The sequence below is a fragment of the Hippocampus guttulatus genome, chromosome 12 (genome assembly GCF_054856545.1).
Source record: "Hippocampus guttulatus isolate MCC_2025c chromosome 12, RoL_Hgut_1.0, whole genome shotgun sequence".
Taxonomy (NCBI): domain Eukaryota; kingdom Metazoa; phylum Chordata; class Actinopteri; order Syngnathiformes; family Syngnathidae; genus Hippocampus; species Hippocampus guttulatus.
In genome coordinates, this window is record NC_141272.1 from 11,391,111 (window position 1) to 11,408,218 (window position 17,108).

The 17,108-nt window shown below is 43.4% G+C and overlaps 1 protein-coding gene across 1 annotated transcript in view; it reads right to left on the bottom strand.

The window, feature by feature from the left end:
* The window catches only part of LOC147197397 (uncharacterized), a 39,978-nt gene extending 24,478 nt beyond the window's left edge, over positions 1-15,500 (bottom strand). Inside the window, exons 1-2 of the mRNA XM_086125963.1 lie at positions 14,900-15,500; positions 8,240-8,584 (exon numbers count right to left, since the gene is read on the bottom strand). Coding sequence (XP_085982089.1) covers positions 8,240-8,584; positions 14,900-15,019 — 465 coding nt within the window. The 5' untranslated portion in view covers positions 15,020-15,500. The remainder of the gene's footprint in view (positions 1-8,239; positions 8,585-14,899) is intronic.
* Positions 15,501-17,108: the final 1,608 nt, after the last annotated feature.

Sequence of the window (17,108 nt, forward strand, 5' to 3'; positions counted from 1 at the left end):
GAGTCTCGACAGAAAAGACATAAAACGCACAAAAGCTCACTCTTGCCCGGCGTGATTGTTGTCGTATTGATGGATTATTTTGCTTACAGGAGCAAAGACAAAAAAAAAAAATCAATGTCCTCCCTTTGTGACTTTGTTTTATCTCGAAACAAGAGACATGGCTTCACGCTTGCTGATTCCTTAAATGTTAATTTGAGAGCATACTCAAGTGATGGCCAACATCCCAGACCCTTTAAAAGAAAAACACCCTCACCCGTTGTTTTTCTTTTTTCCAATTCATTGATGAATCGACCAAATATTCAACAGATGAATCGATTATTAAGTCATTCTTTCTAGCCATAGGCTAACATTACCACACCTTCACCTTGGTACAATTGTAAACTTTTATATTAGATACACTGTAATTATAACTGATCCCTTTGTGTTGATATGCAACCAGCAATCTTTCCATTATATAATGTGCTTATCTCATAACCCCCCCCCCCCCCAGTGAGGGCCTTCATACCATTCTTCTCAACGAATACACTTTTATACATGTCACAATCTCAATCAAATATTACTTTTAAGACCATCTGAAGTGAATTCAAGGTTTTGATTATGTTTGACCACAACATCCACAAATGACTGAAAACTATGTTGCATTGTGGAGATATCGCATTCAACTGTTTATGAAGATGTCAATTTTCCAGATTTTTAAATAATTTTTTTTTAAATCATGTTTAAAACAGGGGTTAGTGATGTGGCCTCTTCAGATTGTCCATGAGCATGGCCGCTTTGGAGAATCTCATTGTTGGCCACAAGTGCTTGCATGTCACACAGGAAAAAACAGAAGAGCAAGTTGAGGGATTTTTTTTTTTTTTAACACAAATGCGACAGCCAGCATTTGGACTGCGGTTTCGGCTGGCGTGGCTGCTTTAGCACGCCTCGTTGTCGCGGCATCGAAAAGTCCTACCACAACCTGGATATATTTCAGCCACCGGATGCGTGAAGGCACAGGTGTCAAAGTCAAGGCCCGGGGGCCAGATCTGGCCCGCCACATCATTTTCTGTGGCCCGCGAAAGCAAATCAAGCATGTCAAGTTCCATGATGCTTGCTAAAGTCTGAACCAAAATTTAAAATTGTCATATGTATTCCTCAATAACAGTCATTATTCTTGACTTCTGATTTTAAAACTAGTTATCCATCAATTTGTTGTGCGCTGTGTATGTCATATATGGAGGGGATTAAACATTTATACGGTTTCCCAAAATTCATAACAGCCCTCCAAGGGAAACAGTAACTGCAATGTGGCCCGCGACAAAAATGAGTTTGACACCCTTGCTTTAACGGGATATATTTTCATGACTCAAACACATGCAGTCATACGTGAGCTTTTAACAAAATAATCTTAGACGTAGTCGTATGATTGTGTACCTAATATGGTGGTGCGGCCAGTGAGTTCAAATGCCACATTGTGAGATACAGTGAATCCCACCCAAAAACACCTGTGCCCCTCATCTCACTTCCTGCTTCTTAACATCCCCTCCGCATGGCATCCTTCTCCACCCTGACCCTCCCCTCACTTCCCAATCCGGTCTTCCCCCTCCACCCACCCAGACAAAATGCCCTCGTCTCGCCAAAAGGGCCTCGGCGTCACTTCTCCTTTGAAACTTCCGCAGGAAATTACCTTGTCTCGTCTAGTCGCTTCACATCCACGAAGGCACTTTTTAGGATGGGCTATTAGTTCTGATAGGCTGGGAGGAGTGTGTGTGTGTGTGTGTGTGTGGGAGGGATCTGTGTTGTCTCAGGATACAAACCACACTGCCTGTACAAGGCGAGATTTATGCACCTCTTCCCTGTTGCTGTTCTGTCTGAATGGCAAAGACAATTTTCAGAGGCGGGTTCTGTGAGAAAAGTCAAGTGGTGCAAAACTCGGCACTCAGTTCTCCCACCTTCATTGTGTTGAAAGAAATTGTCCAACAAGTACTGTGTTTTATACGCCACACTAGACACTGGCACTGACATCATCACATTCTCTAAATTGTAGGATTTTGGTTCTTTTGGGGAATGTGTTTGGAGTGTGGACGGCACATTTTTACACTGGTTGTCAATTTACACCTGCTTTCAACCAATCATGGCTCGGAAAATAGGTAAGTCGCGATTGGTCGTTACCTGAGCCCCGAGCAACCGTGGCGTCATGTCAGTTGACAGAAAGTGGCAAAATGTAAGTCGAGGACGGCTAAAAACGAGTGGATTGTGTTTCTTAAGTCATATTCCACAAACACAATATTAATCAGAATGCCAGTTTTAGACTAGCGCATCGAACAAATTGTTCTGAAGACATTTCTAGGGTTGATTCTTCCTTTAAGGCAGATGTACCGTATATCTTACATTGGCTATTTTTTAGATGACAAGACAATACTCAAAGCCACACTGTAAAAAAATCCAACTTGTATTTTGGGGGGCTGAAACAGTCATTTCAGTTGCAAACAAATTTAAAATATGAATTATTGACATTTGTGGCAACAATGTTAGTTAGCACAGCAAAGCAAGCAGGTTGTTTGCTTGGAAATATTCCCGATATGTTTCAGTTTGGGAGTACAGGGCACAACGGTTCTGTATTTTCTTTGTTGCAAAATGAGGCAAAGTCACTTTTCACAACCAAAAAAATACAAAATTGTATCAAATTTTGTTGCCTTGAAAGTTTAAAATCACACTTTCCCCCACCCCGGTGCACGAATGCTAAAACGGAGCTGACATATCAATGTAAGATGCTCTCAAATATTGGCGGTCAACCATCCACACACAAGTGACCACAGAGATTGAAGGCAACTCAACTCAGCCCGCTCAGTCTAATCCGCAGGGACAACATTAATAAAGTAGCTCAACATCACTGCTGGGTCGCGCTTACGAAGGGATTTCGGAGCAAGTCGATGTCTGGCAATGAAAGGAAAACATCAGCTGTAATCACACCTGTATTGGATATTACATCTGCGACTCGATATGTGACACTGACACACACACAGAGGTGTTCCCGGCTCATTTCACACGAACCCTTTTGTCTCATTTCACTTGCAACAAAATCCAATTTGCACACAAATTAAATCATTAAGAAAGCTTTCCCTTGAGATGATTGCGTGACAGTTAGGTCACTTATCTCTTCAGCACACAACTTCCCCCAAATCCTCAAGGGAATTCACTCGCTTCACGTCCCCTCACGACGATGATGCCTATGATCGATTCACGAGCGTTTAGTGAAGGTGCGCCGACAGAGGGGGGAAAACCCAAACGCGCAAGTGAGCGCGCTAGAGTATCAGCGTACATGCAGGTATGCAACGAGGCAGCGTGGGAGAGTCAATTAGAGTACAAAAGAGTGAAAGAGACTCTGTGGGGGGAAATAGAAGGCTCCTCTCTTCTCTTGTCTTGGTTGGCTTCACATGATCAACAGCGCCAACGCAACCGTGACAAGAGCATGCGGGGGCTTCCATCCTGCGATATCCTGGTTGCGTTCAGGGCTTGAAAAAGTCACGAAATATTATCCCAAGTGTTCACTCAAGTCGATAACTCATCAGCAGAAGTCGATTATAGCCGCAAAACATTACAATTTTCTCTTGGGTAGGAAGTTTTTTTTTTTTTTTAAATCAGAATACAGTGTGATGAAATAATCGAACAAATATATGTTATGAATGTTTGCAATTATTAATATCGGCACACATGATAATTCAATGGCTGAAAGTAGACTAAACTTTACACCTGCTGGAACCATGTCTAAGTATTGATGACAGGGTCAATCTGATCAAGGTGCAGGCATTCACATTGTGAGCTGTGCTTGTCGTCGTGTTTAGTTCATAACGAAGACAGCAGTGTGCAATAAACCCTGTGAATCGGTGCAGAAATCAATTCATTTAACCCGTTACTAATTACGACGAGGGCGGTCGAATTGTTAGCGTGTTGACCTCACAGTGCAGAGGTCTTGGGTTCAATTCCAGCTCCAGCCTCCCTGTGTGGAGTTTGCAGGTTCTCCCCGGGCCTGCGTGGGTTTTCTCCGGGTACTCCGGTTTCATCCCACATTCCAAAAACATGCATGGCAGGCTGATTGAACACTCTAAATTGTCCCTCGGTGTGAGTGTGAGCGCGGATAGTTGTTCGTCTCTGTGTGCCCTGCGATTGGCTGGCAACCGGTTCAGGGTGTCCCCCGCCTACTGCCCCAAGAGAGCTGGGATCGGCTCCAGCAACCCCGGCGACCCTTGTGAGGATAAAGCGGATCGGAAAATGAATAAATGAATGAATAATTACGACGACTGGCGCACCTCTCACCGTCAACTTTTAAAAGGAATGAGAGGAGATGCTTTCATCGGCAGTGAAACAAGTGAGCTATATTCACAACCACTTTGGAAAAGATGCGTTTTTTTTAATTGTTTTTTTTAATTGCGCAATGCTGCTTCAACCTGCACACAGGCCTGCCAAAATAAAACACCAAAACTTAGTCTAGCCCGCCCCTGCTCAGATTTGCATTGCACATCATGCCAGACTTGAACCAGCCATTAAAATAGAGCTCTTACAGCTCTATTTTCATGGCGGTCGCTAGTCTAGCGCAAAGTGTGGTCTAACCATGTTCATGGGTGGAGTTTTCTTTCTTCTGGTAGTCTGCCAGACGTTGCGCCAGTAAAGTGTAACAGAGCGTTTGCACCTTTGTACGCCATTGTGGGATGGAACATAGTGTTTTGTCCCACGCTGGTTTTGTACTTATGAATTAAATACCATGACGTCCAACGCGTCAGCAGAGGAGCAAATTTGTCAGGGTCTGTTCCATTTAGAAACAAGGCACCGGTTATCAAAACAACATGTAAGTAAGGACACTAATTGCTCACTGTCCTCATTTAGCCACAAAGTTAGTGCTTTAAGCGATTTTGAAAACATTACATGCATTTTACTAACATGCGAACAGGCATCAGGTGGCCTAAAAGAGTCAAACAGGCTCGATATTGGACCGGTGGATGCAGGGAGTGCTGCAGTTCCGACAACAGATGTGAAGACAAGATTGTCCCACTATGAGTCAAGGAATGCTGGGGGCGGTTTTTCATCCCGAAAAAAGAAAAAAGAAATGTGAAGCTAATCACGAAACACAAACAGGATATGTGCAAATTACAAGAGGATGTTGCTATGAGAGGGATAAAAAAAATTTAAAAAATAAAAAAACACGTTTGACTATAACTGCAGTTCTCACAATCAAGTCATGATGAGAGCTTACCAGAACAAAAACATACTACAATCTAGAGTGACGGTGTCCGAATGTTTTCCTCTCAGCGCTGCATCCAGAAATAGAAGAATTATAGATCCACTTTGAAATTCTTTGCCTTGAATTTATTAGAAATGCTCAAACCAATCAATCAAGCAACATTGTTTATATTTTATAGTTGTTGATGCTGCATTACAGCATTCTGTTAAAAGTAATAAGACAAATACTTTAGGATTTTCCAGCATTTTGTGGCGGTTCCCAACCGTGTACCCCACTGAAATCGATTCGCCCTTCCTCCGAGCACATTTCCACATTGAAATCCAAGTGCAGCAGCGACGAACTTTCTATATATTTTTATGATTAATAAACATTATTACACTAAAAAGTACATCTTTATTTCACTATTTGTTTTTATTTTTTTGTAAAATAGTTCATTTCTGTGATAAAGTGATGCAGATTATAACAAATATGATCTAGAATACATTTAAATCTAATTAATAAAGAAATGATTTAATCAAACTATTTTAATTTAATTTGAACTTTATATATATATATATATATATATATATATATATATATATAATTTATTAATGAACAAAATGAACAGATTAATTCTAATTAACAAATTTTGGGAGGGGGATTAATAAATGAATGAAACAAATATTGCAGGACTCTTGATAATACAAATGCTCGATGGGCTGGACTAAAGAATAGAGAGCCAAATAAAAAGTGACAATTACATTAGTGTGCACACCAAGCTTGAGCTCACGTTTCCCATGAGGGGGAAAAGAATGAGCGGGTGAGCTCACCTTTCCTCACAATGAGCATACTCACCAGAGGCGGGGGCTGGTGGGGCGGTGGGGGTTGGGGGGGGGGGGGGGCAGAGGGAGATCACATTCTCACCCTGAGAGGCCAGAATGCATTGACACTTCCACATTGTCTCACATTCAACCAATCTCAGAAAGTGTGGCTCAGGCACAAGAGAGGGGGGGAAAAACACCCAGGATGGTGTGATGCACAATGCAATCACTGCAGACTAACAAGGATAATCAGTTCTGCTAGAATCAATCAATTAATCGGGCAAATGTGATTCAACGAGAGAATAGGCTAATTGTGATTAATACTGCTGTGTGGAAGCAAAGACATGGATTTAGTGCAATGTTGGAACATCCTTTTTGCATTTTTGTATTACTTTTGACTGCTCTTAGTAACACAAAGTGCATCTGGGTGTGTTTTGAATAAAAGTTAGACGTGAACAATCAATGCGTTTCCCAGTTAGACATATTATGGTCCTAATGGAAGATTAATTAGATGGACACCTAACATAAAAGTCAGCACTTCAGAAAAAGCACTTCAAAGTCAGACTGTTCAATACTGCACCGAGTGGAATATAGAGTGTCATTATGTTTTTGAAACCAGGTATTGACTTCAGTCATGCCTTTTCAGCAGCTTACCATCAAATCTTTGGAAAACCCCACCAAAACTATCATCATCAATGTAAAGACAAGTAATTAGTTCTTACACGTAAGGCGTAGAGTCTATTTTTAGAGTCTAATACTAATGATACTAACTCTGAAGGCAATGCTTAGCATTGCCTTTTCAGCAGCTAGTCATCAAAATGTCACAAAGTCACTTCATAACCTAAATCCCCTCAAACATTTGATAGCCGTAAACTAGTTAGTAGCTCAAGTTAATAAAAACTAAAACAAGGGAAAGTTGACTCGCATGAATGCAAATGCTCGCAGTTCTAATAGCTACACTTGGAACTTTTGACAGCTAATCATCAGAATTTCTGAAAAAGCCACTTTAAGACTTTAATTCACCCCAACCTTTAACAGTCACAGCTATAATGTTGTGCAATGTTGACATGGGTACTTAGTAGCACAAGTTAATGTAAAGTAACATACAAGGGGATCGTCTTTTTGTGTTTATGCTAATGCCAATTGCTCTGAGGGCTACACCAAGCAGACTTTTTAACAGCAAATCATAAAAAAGAAAGAAAAAACTTGCTGAATGTAATTCCCTCGGACCTACAGTTATAGTAAAGGTTATCAGTGTAAAACCAAGTGGGTAATACCACAAGTTAATAAAAACAAAAAATATAGAGTTAATTATAAGACTGAATGTTAATGCTAGCAGCTTTATGGCTGTAATCTTTGATTCAATGACAATAATGGTACTCAACGTAAGCAAAACGTAACAGCTGGTACAAATGTATTAAAACAAAAAATAATTAGGTTAACAAACGCTAATACATTCACTATGACAGAACTGGCCAACTGTCAATAAAGTATATGTTATACAATACAAATGGCCCTAGTGGAAACTAGGTCGAAACTTAATTCTGATTCTACACCAAGGCATCGAGGCATAAACAAATATAACAGGGACAGAGAATGTAACAACAACACCTCTATTGTCATTTTCATCGTAACAATCTGCAAGGTATCACTTCCTTCCGCAAAAAGACGTGTATTTAGCAATGGAATATGACATTCTATGGATAATAAGTATGAGGACACCTCACCATTACACATGTGGCCAGACAGGATAACCTCTCGGCTCACTGGGCTGACACTGTAACATGTTGTTTTTAAAGTGATACCTCGACTTTAGACTCAATGGGAACTAGTGGGAAAAGTCCAACCCCTGTCTGATTCATTATATGATTGATTAGGATGTGTGTCAGAATACTCTTCTCCATAATGTAAATATTTTCAAGATGGAGGCCGCTGATGTTTACAAAGTGGCTTGTTTTGTGTCAAAAACGATTTCCATTGTGAGTCAATTAAGCATGATGGACCTGAGCTACGGTGGTCGTTTTAAAAGGGAATTTCCCTGAGCAGATAAAGTGAGAAAGCCTTTGTTGCCTGGCCGAGAGGGAAAGAAAAGGAATCTGAACTCTGCCTCTAAGGGTCATTGTTATTCCAGCCAGCCATGTTTGAGTGTATTGTTGTGCTTGAAGCTTAGAGCGTTACCTTGGTAACCCCCACAGATAACCAACTCTGCCCATGTACTTACTGGCCAAGCGTATTTGAAGGGAATGACAATGAGTCCATTAGTGCCATCATCTCCTCCTCCTCCTCCTCCTCCTTCTCCTCCATCATGACCGCGGCGGTTGAGCAACTGGGAATTTCCTCCCAATATCCCGGTGCTGCCTGAGCCAAAGGTGCAGGTTCCGGTCGGGACCACGCGGGCCTGGTACTCCTTGAGGCAGGCTTGGAAAAAAGTGTCACACTGGTCTCGAGACGAGCAGCGCTGCCCAAAGCCAACCGGGATGTCGCAGCAGTCTCCGTTCAGAAGGACTCCGTTGGGGTTCTGATAGTGGCGAATCTGCAGCTCGAACATCCCCACCGTGCGCACCACCTGACAACACAGATAGAAAGAAAGCTCCTTCACTCCACTTATCATCACTCTTTGGCAAAATCCTCACATCTCTAAATCACCACTTAACGGGAAATTCATTCATTCATTCATTTTCCGATCCGCTTTATCCTCACAAGGGTCGCGGGGGGTGCTGGAGCCTATCCCAGCCGTCTTCAGGCAGTAGGTGGGGGGACACCCTGAACTGGTTGCCAGCCAATCGCAGGGCACACAGAGACAAACAACCATCCGTGCTCACACTCACACCTAGGCACAATTTTGAGTGCCTGCCATGCATGTTTTTGGAATGTGGGAGGAAATCGGAGTACCCGGAGAAAACCCACGCAGGCCTGGGGAGAACATGCAAACTCCACACAGGGAGGCCGGAGCTGGAATTGAACCCGGTACCTCTGCACTGTGAGGTCGACTCGCTAACCACTGGAACACCGGGCCGCCCTAACGGGAAATTATTTTTAAAAAACAACAACAAAAAAGAACTAGCTGGAGTCTAAAAATGAATTCAAATTATTACACTATCATTGATTAAAACTGTAAAAAATGACAAGCTGACTAAGCAGTGTGATAGGTGGAAATGAATCCATATGCACTTCCTGGCTAAACAGGTCCTTCAACAGCATCAATTTTTAACAAAACAGGTTTACACCAATGGATGTAACCTAATTATTTTCATTGACCAATGGCTAAAAACATCCAGACTGTTGATTATAAGCTGACATAATGCCGCATGGCAAGACCGCGCTTGGCACGTGAACGTGGAGGCGGTGGACATGACGTACCAAAGAGCCTTGTCTGCCCCATTTTATCTCAATAGAGTGGCGTCTTGCCTACCTGCCGAAATGAATGGAAAGGCCATCAATCCATTTCAGCCTTTTTTTTTTTAATTTTGTATTTTAATGAGGAAAAATACCTGCATAATATTGTCCCTTATAAAAGTAAACTGTAATGACACAATTAAATAGAATTTAAAAAGAGTTCAACTGCTTTGCCGCACTGCATTGATTGAATTGTCGTTGTACTGCTCTTTATGGTGTGCCCGCCTCGGCCACCTGGGGGGGGGAGCCAGACGGATATACTGTTTAGCGTTCACTCATTGTTATGAAGCCCACGAAAAGTTGTAGGCAGCGCTACCTTGATGTAGCAGCCATTCATATTTTAACGAGGAATGTCCAACCGGGAACTGCCAGCAAATCGCGAGGGAATGACACGAGAAGGACATAATTTGAATTAACGACAACATCAAGTGACCTCCAGCTGAGGAGCAAGCCATCAAAATCATCAACAGTGGCTGTCGCCCAGCATAATCCTATGATTAGCTCTTCTTTTCTCCTCCTCTGTGTCACAACCACACCCTTCATAGTTTTCTCTCCTATTATTTCTCTTCCCTTCACTATACCACTGTGTCACCATTCTTTTTCTCTTCCAGCTCAAGATGGGTGGAGAACACACACACACACACACACACACACACACACATGCACAAACAGATAAGCGTTAATAAGACCCCGTGAGAGTTTCAGAGCAGGAGGGATGTGTGTGTGTGTGTGTGTGTGTGTTATCTGTCTACCAGGGTGAAACAATGGCATTGCCAACAAAAAGGACCACCAGTACCCCCCTCATGAACCTTCATGTCTTGGGCAACACTGAACTAAATATGGTGAACCCCTGTTGATTTCATCACGGACAAACAATGTAATACACAAGCAAAGCCCAAGAAAACGTGTGTGTCAGATGCAGACCGAATTTCAAGAACAATATGAGATGTTCTGTGACCATTAATGTCCCTGAGGACAAAATCTACACTAATTACAGCCCAAATATGAGGTGAAAATTGCTTGGTTTCTTAAGTGTGGTAGATTAGACTGACGTCCGAAAACACATAGGAAAGCTGCCATCTGGGTTTTTAGAGGACATTTGAAGGCCCTATTAATCATGTCAATGAGTCCTTGAAAAATGTCCTGAAGAGTTTGTCCAACCTGGACCAAATTTGATAAACTTCTACTACACAGTGGGGTGATGAGGAGCTTACAGTTGAAGCTGGGTGACTCCTAAAAGTCAAGCCGAAAAAAAACACAGGAACTCCAAATGAGAAAGCACTTGGTGATGAAGGCAAAGGAAAACTCTACCGAATGAAGAAACTTTGATCAGAACCAAGGTTACGTGGGGTGATCGTTTGTCTCACTTGAGTTGAGAGACAGAGTGGATGTATCAAGGGTAGAGAGTGAGAGAGAAAACAGGGCAAATGGGTTAAATGACTGAGGGAGGAGAGCAAGAGGCACAACAACAGCAGTGTCATGTCCAGCTATGTGGGGTGACCGTCTGCATCGGCTAATTGTTGTGAGATGAAGAGGCAGAGGGTAACTAGAAAATGAAAACAGGATAGAGAGGTTGAGTGACTGAAAAAAAAAAATCTCACCACCAAAACAACACAAAACTCTAAAACTAAAGTCCGTAAGAATCCAGTCGGGTCAAATGTGTGATGAGCAACACACGCTGAAGCAATTCATAGGCAACTCCCATTCCACTATTGATGAACAACTTTTATTTTGCCTTTGAAAATGCACGGCGGCCAAAGCAAACATTCTCACCATTTTAAATTTTAACTACAATCATGCACTGACTGAACCGTGCGACATAACCCCCGTCCTGCCCCACAACGAGGGCAACAACTCATCTTCACCCAAAGGCTTGCGGCGATACAGTGGTGGCGCTCATTACTCTGCATCCTCCTTCTTTTCTTCCGAATCTTTCGTACGTGTCTGAGTCATTCCCGATATTCCGGCATGTCAATCTGACCAGAGAGACATGCCGGCCGTGTCATCTCCGCAGCGGAGCCAATCCGCCCATTCATTTTCTATCCCGCGTATCCCGTTCAGGGTTGCAGGTAGCTGGAGCCCATCCCAGTCGGCTTGGGGCAAAAGGCAGACTACACCTTGGACTGGTCGCCAGTCAATTGAAAGGAACAGGTACTGAACTCACATTGCCTGCATGGAATGCACAAGTACCATGAAACACAATCAGCTTTTCAAGGTAGAGCATTGCAAATTAAAAACGCGCAAATGACACGCAGCACCTCTTTGTCCCAGTCAGGCAAATTACAAGCTCTTCCAGATGTCTAAAACAGGACTCTATTGTCAAAGGAGACGCCACTCCCAGTAACCACCTACACTCACGTGTCCATTTCTCAACTGGCAGATATGTATTCGCCTATCCCGACTGAGAGGCCATTAAATGGGACTTCATTCCGCGCCGGATGTATGAAAGTCAGCAATGTGAACCACTACTTCTACAATGGCCCACTTTACAATAATAAAGCAGTCATTTTTCGACTTTGGAAGCCCTATTTTCTGTCCCTTCGCGAGTCTAGCACAAAGCACAGTCTAGCTGCGCGCATGCGTGGACTCATCCTCTTTTGGTATTTTTGTTCACACACTCTGGTAGAAATGGGCGTTGTGGGAATGAACACAGGTGACTTGATTCCCGAACAATCGAAGCGACTTCTCTTCTTCCCTTTAAATTTAGCGCAAAAATAAATAAATAAAACATGCGCCGTCTATATGGTGGAAGCGTAACAGACTCGCTGGAGTCCATGCAGAAGATCGGAGTGCAACGCACATTTATAAGGAACCTCAAGGAGATCTGATGTAAAGTTGTCTGCTATGAAGTGGGCACTTTGCCTTCCACCCCGATCGTGCTTCTGTGTGTGACTAGCCCAACCCCAACCCCAAACACATACACTTGTGCCGCAGACAGTGGGGAGCTTTTAAAAATATCTTAAAGATGATGAGACTCATCAGAGGGTCTGATGCAAATTTATGAATGACATCCGATGAAATCCATCAAACATATCAGCAGAGCGCAGAATCTGTCTGTCTGCCTCTGGATCAAAAACCACCAAAATCGCATCACACCACAACTTAGACCTGCTTTAAGATGGAGTCTACTGTCCATCCATCCATTTTCCGAACCGCTTGATCCTCACTAGGGTCGCGGGGGGGTGCTGGAGCCTATCCCAGCCGTCTTCGGGCAGTAGGCGGGGGACACCCTGAACCAGTTGCCAGCCAATCGCAGTGGAGTCTACTGTCTGTCATCAAATTATCAGATGCACTTAGAAAACTCCATCAGCCCACCGAAACACCCAGCATGGCGTACGTAGCACGCTCTGTCAAATTCCCAATGGCAAACTAGACTTGCCCTGGTACAAAAATGAAGATGCGCCAGTTTTTACAAATACATGTGCGACTTTGAAAAAAGAGCCCTTTGTATGTAGGACAGACTTGTCTTGCAACGTAACCTAAACAATGTGAAATTATTTGACTTAACTTCCTCAAAAGATGAGGTCCGCCATCAAAAAACAGCTCATAGACCTTCCCCGGAAACACACGTGCCACACACACACACACACACACACACACAGGCATACAAAGAGAGAAACACCCGAACATTCAACATTCATATACTCCAGAGTTTTCTTGGCAGTGGCCTTGGGCTTCACACACTCACACAAGAACCAGAAGCTAGATGTGTGTTAGTAAAACACACACGCGCACACGCGCGCACATTTACATATACAGGACATGGAGCACCCACTTCTGGGCCCGCCTCACATCAGAGACAACCTTCAGTGCCTGACAGCTGCACAATATAAAGTCAGCATTTCAAGACCACACTCATTCTTCCAAACAGTGCCTTTTTTTTCATATAAATCGCTCCATAAAACAACACCGACATTAAAGTAAAATGGTGATCAATAAGTGATGGGGGGTATGAACAACAGCTGATACGTCAAGCAAGTGCAGGTAAAATGAGATCATTGGCCAGTTCATTATGTACACCTTCGATACAAACATGAATTGACAGATCTAATGCTCATTTTTGCTTATCTGGTTAAATGACAGGGGTGAAATACTAATGACGCTTGTGTTTGTGATTCCATAATACTGCAGACTTCTCTTTTGGAGAGTATAGTGCTTGTCCTCAGTCGCGGTTGAGTTGAAGCATACCCCAGTTCAGTTTTGAGCAAGTTTACCTGAGTCAGACTCAGAGCAATCCTTAACCCTGGAGAACCCGCGGGGTCAAATTTGGCCCCTATAAATTCTGCTACTCAAATGCTGCCCTTAAATCCCAAAGGCTCAGTCAGATTTGGCCCTAATCCTAAATTAGGATTAAAGCATTGAATATTTGAAAAAACATATATTTCGGTGTTCAGTAAACATATAGCAGTCATTTAATGTAGAATTCATCATTTTCCAAAGAAGAAAAAGGTGATTGGGTTCTCCAGGGTTAAAGTTCTGTGTTGGCATAACAACCAGACACTTTGACATAGCCTGGAACACAGGATGGTTTCATATATTTTTATATTTGTAACTGGAAACCTAGACTAGTTGACTTTGGGAGAGAGGCGGGATACGACCTGGACTGGTCGCTGGCCACTCGCAGTTTATACGGTGGCATAACAACCAGACACCTGAACTTGAGGCTTTGTGGGTTTTAATTAAGAGTGGAACACAGGACAGTTCTGTACATGTCTGTGTAACATGAAGCCTATCCCTGCTGAGAGTCAGGAGTCATCCTGGACCGGTTGCCAGTCAATTGCAGGGCACAGATATAGGCACATAGTCAAATAATCACCATCACCATCTTAAAACGAGACTGAAAAGTATGTTTTTGAAATGTAGGAAAAAGTGAGAGTACCTAGATAGAACACACGCAAATATAAGAAAATCTGCAGGCTCCACACTGGTATGCCGGAGCCTAGATTTGAACCATGAACCTCAAAACTGTAAGGCAGATGCGCTTCCACAACTGCTCTACACGTGCGGTACACACATGCACAACAAACTATAACCCCAATAATGAGCATATACTGTTAAAGTTATTTCATTATTTCCGTTGATATATTGTAACCTCATTACACTTAATGAAGTGTCAAATGGGTGCTTATACAGACCATTTTCCAATACATATAAAAGCTGCCCTTGTCCATTGGCATTTTCTGTCAGGCATATAACTTGTCAAAGAAAAAAAAATTACATTTCATTTGAGAAAAATACTCTTAGAAAGCAATTCCCATGGCGTTGCATCAATGCATGCAGTAAAACCAGGATTAGTGCGGTTCTCCGTGTCAGAACAACAGGTGGGCAGAGCGCCACAGAAGAGAACCGGCAGGACAAAACAAATGGCAAAGGGAGATAATGACTTGCAAATGCGAATTTAAACAGAAGTGGGTACCAAAGCGTGCCATAAATCAGCTGGTGTGCTGTAAGTGTTGCTGCAAATAGCACTTAATCGGCGGCTTACCGGTGGTTGCATGATGAGCGCGACGAGGAAGATCACAACCCGCGGCAGGTGGAGGCTCTCCGTGTGCGCCGCGGGCTTGCCGGTGACGCTTTTGAGCTCCGGCCGACTTGAGCCTTCCATCCTGGTTTCGGAGGAAGGCGACGGTCGCCCCCTCCACCTCCACTCCTACGCCCCTATTCCGAACCGAACCTTTGACACCCCTTTCTGGTTCCCACTTAGTTCATCGCTGCTTTGATATGCACCCGCCGCGCATACACCTGCGCCCCCTCCTGAAAAGTGTCAGTCAGCAAACACACCGCGACCATAAACGTGCCACCGTAGAGTAGCTATGGTTCTCCTTCCTCTTTAAAGCGGCTTTAAAGGTCCAATCTGGCGGCGAGCTGGACTTGAACTCTCATCCCAATTAGGTCACTCTCCCTCTCTCTTCAAGGCTGATCAATCAAGCCCTGAAGCAATCGAACGTGTTCCGATTCTAGCCCATTTTGTTATTATTGTTTTTGTTGTTGTTGTTGTTGGTTAGCCTGAAGTTTATTTTCCTTTGTACGCTCCTCGTGCAAAAAGCGGCCGGCTGGTCATTTGTCGAGCGCATACAGAGCCTGGCGGCGAGTCAATGTGGGAAACAATGAGAAAGGGAAAGAGAGGGCGAGAGCGAGAGAGAGAGAGCGAGAGAAAGAGGGAGAGGGAGAGGGTGTGTCCTGAAGCAGAGACTATCCCGTCTTTCAGCGTCGGCCCGGAAGATTTCCATCGGTGACAAAAGCTCCACTTTCTCTCTCTCTCTCCTCTCTAACTTTGGTTCATTACGCGTCACGGAGGCGCCCCCCCCCCCCCCCGTCCAGATTATCCATGCGTAAAGTCTTTACGCAATCCACTGCCGCCTCTGTTTGTTGTCCTTTTACATCAAAAGCTTCGCATTGTGCCAATTAGCAGCAAGGCCGAGGATTTACACCGGCTGGACGCCGAGGGCCCCATGTGTTGTTACCCCACCCTCCCCCCAACAATCACCCCAAAGCCAACCTCCCCCTTTCTACCAAATAATGTAATTTAAATAACAAATCCAATCACTTGCATTTTAGGTAATAATATTGGGTTAAACTGTACAAAACAATGACATGATAGTTTAGGAAGAAAAAATCTGATATCACGAGTGAAAGATTTTTTTTTTCAATAAAAAAAATTCTGAGATACGAATAAACACATGTACTCATGAATTGCTTGCGCTGATTCCAAATTTGCCCTAATTTTTTCTCTAGCAAATCGGGTGTTCATAACAAGAACAACCACAACAAAAACAACAACAATAACATCCATCCATCCATTTTCCGAACCGCTTGATCCTCACTAGGGTCGCGGGGGGTGCTGGAGCCTATCCCAGCCATCTCCGGGCAGTAGGCGGGGGACACCCTGAATCAGTCGCCAGCCAATCGCAGGGCACACAGAGACGAACAACCATCCACGCCCACACTCACACCTAGGGACAATTTAGAGCGTCCAATCAGCCTGACATGCATGTTTTTGGAATGTGGGAGGAAACCGGAGCACCCGGAGAAAACCCACGCAGGCCCGGGGAGAACATGCAAACTCCACACAGGGAGGCCGGAGCTGGAATCGAACCCGGTACCTCTGCACTGTGAAGCCGACGTGCTAACCACTGGACTACCTGAAGGATGGATTAGGTTCGGGAACAGGTTAAATTGTTTTTTCAAAGCTACAAATAACAAAAAGAAACTAAATTCTGAATTGCCCAAGCTATTACAGGTCAAACTTAGGAACAAGAAAGAAAGTATCTCATAAACCTGTAGGAGAAAAAAAAAGTAAAGATTTTTTTTAAAATCACTGTCAAAAATACTTTTGGTGACACATAAAGCCATCTTTGATTGAAATTTGCTACTGACCAATGTTGCTAATGGTTATGTCTCAATCTCCATTAAGGTGTCATGGGAATTGTAGCCATCCATAAATTTTTTTTTATAGCACTTTTCTCATTCAGGTCAAGCAAGAAGCAAGGTACAACCGGTTCTGGTTGCCAGCCAACAGCAATGGAATTATAGTCATCAATGATTCTCAAAATGTGTCATGAGTAACATTAGTGGTCCGCAAAAGAACCACTGAATTACATTTTTAAAATATGCACATTACAGCGGCTCAACTGTTTCTTTTTAATCAATACGGTACATTTAAGCAGTGGCGACTGGTGGATATAGTGTGCCAG